Source organism: Melanostigma gelatinosum (assembly GCF_949748355.1).
Source record: "Melanostigma gelatinosum genome assembly, chromosome: 19".
NCBI classification, from domain to species: domain Eukaryota; kingdom Metazoa; phylum Chordata; class Actinopteri; order Perciformes; family Zoarcidae; genus Melanostigma; species Melanostigma gelatinosum.
The window spans coordinates 11,777,525-11,784,559 of NC_136652.1; the positions used below are offsets into that span (position 1 = coordinate 11,777,525).

A 7,035-nucleotide genomic window follows, 5' to 3' on the forward strand; every position below is an offset into this window, starting at 1 on the left:
TGAAACAAGAATATTTTCTGTCACATCCCTTCACCTCAGTGTAGGGGGACAAAAAAAAAGAAGCTCTAAGCTCCGCCTTTTCCGGTCACATCAGCCAATAGGCGCGCAGCTTTTCTGTCTACTTCCTGAGCTACTGCCCAACGAGCAAAGTGGTGACTAGTTAACAACATGTGGAAGTCACATTAATCTACAATAGAAGACACCGCATCTTATTGATTTATCAACAACAGCAGAGACCGAATGAGTATTTGTACGTCAGATTTGAATGTTAGCTCACCGGTGCAGGCTTAGCTGTTAATTTAGCATCGGCACGTTGTCTACCTTCCATCCGAGTATCGATACCGTACTGCTCAGCAGGTAGGGACTCATCCAACTTTGTTTCACGAGAGAATAACAGTGATTTTTGTCACATAAATAATACAATAATAGATTTATAGGTGGTGACGTTTATTCAAAGCGATTGTGAGAAAGCTAGCTTGTGAGTTAGCCTCAAATTACAGTAACACTTCTCTTCGACAGTCACACCATTCATACGACTCATAGTAAAGTTAACGGAAGTCTAAAATATCACAACTCAATACTAGCACTGGTGTGGGTTCATGTGTCTAACATTACACCTTAATTAAGAATAATTCAACTTGGACTTTTCACAGTTTTCTGAACAAAAACAATCACGATATGAATTACTATTTAAACTAATTGTTCAGACATGGCTTATCATGCCTAGCAATCTTCATGTCTTGTAAGTAAGTTTATTTATTATTTTTTCTCCCTGTAGGTGGCCGTCACAGTGAGCATCAGATCAAGTGATAAAGGACAGCTGTCCAACCGGAGCCTGAGTGCTGTGATCATTATGGATGACTTGGAAAGAGAGCTCGGGCCTCTTGAGGTCTTAGAGGATGACAACGATTCCTCAGACGGCAACTCTTCAAAAGGGAAGAAATCAAAGCTTCCCCTGGTTAATATCATGCATCCAGGTGAGTTGTTCTGTTTCCAATATATAATCTAAGAGAGCTAAACTGATAAATCGTCCGGGCTGATATATCGGCCAATTTCAGACATATTGTCATCAGTGAATGTGTTTGCTGATGAATAACTTAAAATCTATTACAAAAGATACATAAAGAATCAGTTTAACTTAGTACAATTAAACCAGAATTTTAGAAAGATAAATCATAGGATTATTATGGAAAATGTTGTTTCTGTTAGGGGTTTATGTAAAAAACAAAAAGAAGAAGAAGACTATTGGATAATGTTTTTGTTTTTTTACACTCTTGAATATTGAAATCAGCCTCAAAAATCCAGTATCAGTCGAGCTGTAGAACATATAATAGATAATAATGTTTTGGACAAATGCATTCATCGTGAAAATAACAACTTTATTTCATCCAAAGAGACATCGAGGGAAACTGGTTTTCACAAGAGTACCAGAGTCTGTCTGGAGCTGATCAGAGAAGCCCTGCTGCACCATAGGTGGCAAGAGGCCGCAGAATACATGGCATGTTACCCACAAATGTTAGAAGACACAACCAATGGCACAGCTCTGCAGTACAAGGAGGTATGTTTGCTTTTGTCTGCGTGAGTATGTTTTTGTTTCATGCAGACAAGCCAAGAACACTGATTGCTACACATAAATCCACCGACGGCACAGCATGAACAGACAGTACTTTGAACCTTTTCACAAGTTTCCACAAAAGCCCTGTTTCTAAAAACACAACTTAATTCTCTTTCACAGTCATCCAGGAAAAAAAGAAATTAGCAAAAATTAGTATAAAAAAAAGTATATTTGTAAATAATTGTTTTAACTAGCTATGTAAACAGTTTGCTCAAAAGCTACGCAAGTTTCCTCATCCTTGATATTAACTCTCTTTTTGCAATTTTAACTCCAGCTTATTTGGAGACTGAGCGCTGAGGTCCTACACCATCACCCCAACTCAAAGATGGAAGACTACAACAACATCTATGAACGGATGAAACACTCGGGAGTTAAACATTTCCTGATGGTACGTTAGCGACTAGACCTGACTGCACACACTTCTTTACAAGAGTGAAAGACATCTGAGACCTGTTCCTTTGCGTCTCTAGATCTCTCTGGAACATTCATTCCACCTGCTGCATAATGGTCACATCGAGGATGCAAAGCATCAGCTGTCTGCCGCTGAAAGTTGGAGGCACGGGAAGGAGTCAGCAGCTCAGCATCAGAGGATTAAACTGATCCACGCCTACAGGAGCTTACTGGATTATATGATCTGGTGTGACAAAATGTTTTCCTCCATCAACACCACTGGTAAGGTGATACACAGCGCAACACCGAAAAGCATCCATTACTTACTTGTGAGTTTCGTGGGCCTGACGCAAGCTCTTGTGTGATGTCACACTGCCACCTACTAGTCAGACCTAGTAACTACTCGGGTAAAGAGGCGATCAAGTTGCCAGAAACCTATTTGAGTGTGCAATCTTGACACAACATACTCTCTGGTGTAACTCGATGTTTGACGAATCTCTTTAATTGTTTGTGTGAACTGACCCTACTGTTTCAGAGTACCCCAACTGTGGTGAAAACCAAGACATGAACAGCTACTTCAGACACGCCTCTGTGAATCTAAAGGATATTTTGAAAAAACCTGGCGTCTGGGATCCCTTCATACTGCGTTACGTTGAGGTAAGAACTCATTCCCAACTGCCTGATTTAATTCAAGAAACTATGTTTGCTATCATAACAGAATTAAGTCAATCATTTTGATAATCGATAAATCATTTAAGTACATTTAAAAAATGTAAAAGATTCACTTCCCTAGACTAGACCAATGCCATGAGTCCGTTTCATGCTCTTGGTTTTAGAACGAAACTTCTTGTCTTTCATGTTTTCAAATGTTCCTGTCAGGTTTGCTAAATGTCTCTACTTCTTGTAATGTGGTTGTTTCTCTTTGGCAGATGCTGGAGTTCTATGAGGATCATGAGGAGGCTTTAAAGGTCCTGAACGACTACGCATATGACAACACTTTTCCACCCAATCCCAACGCGCATGTCTATCTGTACCAGTACTTAAAGCGGCAAAATGCTTCAGAGAGTGAACTGGTGAAAGTCTTGAAGGTATAACCGTGTACAAAAGCACTGCATCTATACTGATATACTGTATTATAAAGAGAGATATGATCCCTGTGAAACTGCGTTCAAATTACCATTTCAATTTTGTTGAGCTAGAAGTTGTGCCTTACGGTTATAAGATGTACAGTTGGGCACATATATAAATATAATACTATATATAATATATAATACTCTGTGTCTAATGCATCTATAAAACTTGGCTTCCTAATGCCGTAGGTCCTCCATGTATCAGTCCCAAGCCACGAGTTGATGTTGGAGTACACCTCTCTCCTGCTTCAGTCAGGTAAAAGCAAATTCGCTGTTAAATTAAAAGTGATGCCAGATAATTAACTATACACATAATTAAAATGAATCAAATTCATGAGAAAGAAAACGTTAATTTGAGTTATTTTTGACCGAGTGATGTCTGACTGGAAACATCAAGAGGCGTATTGTGATATAAGAATATGTGTTGTTGGGTCTTGGAAAATATATGTCCTATTATGTCAGAGCCATGTCTCCTTGTATCATTTCCTTTGTTCCATAGTATCCATTTTTTATGTGTTTTTGTTTTTCAGAGAAAAAAACCAACACCCAGAAAGCTTTAGGAGTCGTTCTGGACATGCTGGACTTCGCCTGCTGGAGGAGCAACCTGGATGTGTGGAAGCTTCTAAAGGCCATTATTCAGAAACTACAGTTACAGTTGCGTATTGAAAGTTTGGAAAATTGGAAGCTCTGTTTTTGATAGACTGCAGGTTTTTCTTATGAGACAGTTGTTGTTGCTGATCCCAGTCGTACTGTATATTTGTGTAATCGCAACAGAGGAGACTGGAGGGACTCTGTCGCTGGAAAGATGGCTCCAAGAAAAGACTGGTGGCCTGCGCTGCACTTCACAAGCTTCCACGCCAGTAAAGACTCTCAGGAGAACCCGGAGCTCAAGGAAGTGAAGGCATCACTGACAAAAATCCTTTGTCCCGGTAAGAAGTTGTGCTTGTGCAAAAAAAATCACTTCTGAACTTCCGAACTTCTCGCGGGAAACCCTGCATTCCAAGATTTCACAGTTTAAAGGGATACTAAAGATCTTTTGAAGTGGGCTTGTATGAGGTACTTATCCATTGTCGGTGTATTACCTACAGTAGGAGGCAGTCACCAATGTGCTGCTGTGGATCAGGCTGGCAACAAAATGAAATTACCTGCAAGAAAGGCCCACTTAAAAACAAGTGTAAGCTGTATTTGTGTCATTGTGTGACTTTGGCGAATCCAAACTACCCCTTTTTAAAATGGCAAAGTCACACGATGACACCTGATGTTGCCTTACCCGTCAAAGGATGATCCCGGTCACTTCCACACAGTGAGGCACACAGCTTCACTGTGTGGGTCAAACACTGGTATTGGATCAGTAATCAGTATCAGCCGACACCCAAAGCCCAGGTACCAGTATCAGGACTGAAAAAAGGCAGATTGGTGCATTTCTCCCCGGAACAATTTAAAATGACAAGATTCTCTCAGCAAATATTTAACGATGACACATGGTTCATGATCTCTAAAGAAGTTGGTGTATTAATTGAATGAAGAGAAAACTGTAATGCTTTGGTAAAATATTGATTCGTTAATGAGGCATCTTAAATTTGTACATATAATGTCGATCTTTATGTGTCAATGTCTTTCTTCTTACAGATCTGATGCTGAAATACACAGCTTGAGAAGAACTGGAAGACGACATCAAATGTCTTTCATTCTCAACCGAGCACAGAGCTGAGATGCTACCAGAATGGAGAAACAAAAGAGGCCTCCTCGCGAAGAGAAAAAGTCTTTACATGTTTTTTTTTTACATGTTTATTTTGGCAAGATTTATTTTGAGTGATAAAATATTGTTTAGCTTCACTGACACACACACATGATACAAAAATGAACCTCTCTATTTGATTCATTTCTTTTTTTAAGCCTTAGTTAATTGTGCCCTGCGTTTTAGTTTTTCATTGTAAAGACACAGGCTACATTGCCCACTATGTGGAGCTCTTGTTCAGTATCTTTTTGCACCGAGTATCTGAAGGGTACGACCACCTAATTTAGGCAGAGTGTGGCTCTGAATGCCAGTGTTCATGTTTGTTCGGTGCTGGTTTCTGTCGACGATTTAATGGAAGCAGAGTCTCATTCTGCCCTGTAACTGCTGTTCGGAGGGGATTTAGGGTCACGACACAGTCAGCCTGAGGGAGATTCTCTTTGTCAAGTCTGTTGTCAGCCAGAATAATCAACACAGAGCTTTCAGCAACATTATGTGCATAATGTTTAAGTAAGTGGAACAGACCAAAGACAGGTGGTTGCTGCGAATAGCGTCAGTATGACTCATTTTTCCCTGAATGTGAGAGATCATAATTTACTTGTGGTCAACTTGTATTTTACACACATACACACACACGCAGTATTATGCAACACTGTCAATCTTGAGAGGCGTGTATATTTTGATGTCATGTATTTCAATAAAAAAAGGAGAATTTTGTATGTTTGTAATGACGCTATCCTGGCCTTCAAATGCTGTGCTCACCCTCCTTTTAAAGACCCAACCATGAAATAAAGTCTTGCATCCAGCAGCAGGCCAATTTAATAAGTGAAAGTGTTTGTAATGATTCTGTTTCGGCTTGCCACAATGTTGGCCATGCAGCAACTCAGTGAGCCGTACTGTATGTGGATGTGTGTGTGTGTGTGTGTTGCTTTGCAGTCATTACATAAACCAAAGCACTTGCCCGACCACAGGAGCAGCTGCAGAAGGGATCTGGGAATACATAACACATGTCGTTTGAAAATTCAGAACTCAGGGAGCAGTGAAGAGGATGGAGTTAGGAGCTGGTCACTGCTCTGGATTGTGTCCTTGTTGTGACCTTTTTTTAAAGCATGCATTTTTCTGGAGCTTTTCATTTAAAAAAAAATCACCAACACAGATGCTCACAGTTGAGGCGGTCGTTTCTCTGTCGTGGAGTGGCTCTGTTGGGGGCTTGTTGTGACGTTTAAGCACACATTTTTGTGATTAATAGTAGAGACTCTCCTGTCTCGGGTCCTATTGTATTCCAACCCATTCAAAGGTCCCTCAAAGGAGCATGTTTGGCAATTGTAGTTTGCAGCTCCTCACCTCTTCCATCACTAGAGGTATTCATTTAGAATTATTTGATTCTCGTCTTTTCTCACCAAATATTTCAAAAAGGACCTGTTTTTTTTTTTTAGATTTCAATTCCTCCCTGGAAACAGACTGATTCCATTTGCTACGGATAAAAAACAACAAATGATGTAAGGAGAGATGTTTTAATTTGATGCCTGGCGTATAGAGGGGTCCTGGCTGTTGCTTTGTTGTGTGAGGCTGACATTAATTGAGTTTTCCCTTCTCTTACAGTCTCACTCCTTCCTCTGACAACACACACACGCACACACACACACGCACACATACGCACACACACACGCACACATACACACACACACACACACACACACACACACTGCAGTTGGTGACTCAGGGTCTCGCTTGGTTGGTCTGCTGGTCTCTGAGGATTTGTAACCTAAAATCCAGACTTGCACAGTGACAGTGTAACATCTCAGTAACTCTGCGAGACATTTGAAGTCTGTTGTGGTTTGAGCGAGGAGGGGAAGGAGGGAGAAAGTGTGATAATTCAACCATGCAATTTGAACTTAACACACTGATGTGTTCGCCAGTGCTGCATGCTACAAGCAGGAAAGAGATAAAACAGGAGAACATGAAGTTCAAATAATCTTAAAAAATGCAACTGAAGATCAAACTATATGAGAATAAAACTCATGAATGAAAATCCTACAGAAGTCAGCTTTAAGTCTTGTCATAATTAAATTTGCTTTGGTGCAAAATAGCCAGCGTGTAATGGGTGTATTCCAAGCCTATGATGGCCCCCTTTGAACAGCTTGATAATAAAAGGCCTTCAACAC

The 7,035-nt window shown here is 40.3% G+C and overlaps 1 protein-coding gene across 1 annotated transcript; it reads left to right on the forward strand.

Annotated features, from left to right (window-relative positions):
* The first annotated feature begins 164 nt into the window (after positions 1-164).
* Positions 165-5,587, forward strand: taf1a (TATA box binding protein (TBP)-associated factor, RNA polymerase I, A). The gene is made up of 11 exons (XM_079290678.1): positions 165-357; positions 779-977; positions 1,395-1,558; positions 1,890-2,003; positions 2,086-2,287; positions 2,541-2,662; positions 2,935-3,093; positions 3,325-3,391; positions 3,666-3,789; positions 3,910-4,064; positions 4,765-5,587. The coding sequence occupies exons 2-11, from the start codon at positions 854-856 to the stop codon at positions 4,788-4,790; spliced, it is 1,257 nt and encodes a 418-aa protein (XP_079146804.1). The 5' UTR covers positions 165-357; positions 779-853; the 3' UTR covers positions 4,791-5,587.
* Positions 5,588-7,035: the final 1,448 nt, after the last annotated feature.

Excerpts from the sequence above, each read along its gene's own strand:
- taf1a (XM_079290678.1), top strand. The coding sequence starts at position 854 with ATGGATGACTTGGAAAGAGAGCTCGGGCCTCTTGAGGTCTTAGAGGAT. Across the intron at positions 2,288-2,540 it reads TTCCTCCATCAACACCACTG|AGTACCCCAACTGTGGTGAA; the intron begins GTAAGGTGATAC and ends CTACTGTTTCAG. Across the intron at positions 4,065-4,764 it reads GACAAAAATCCTTTGTCCCG|ATCTGATGCTGAAATACACA; the intron begins GTAAGAAGTTGT and ends TTCTTCTTACAG.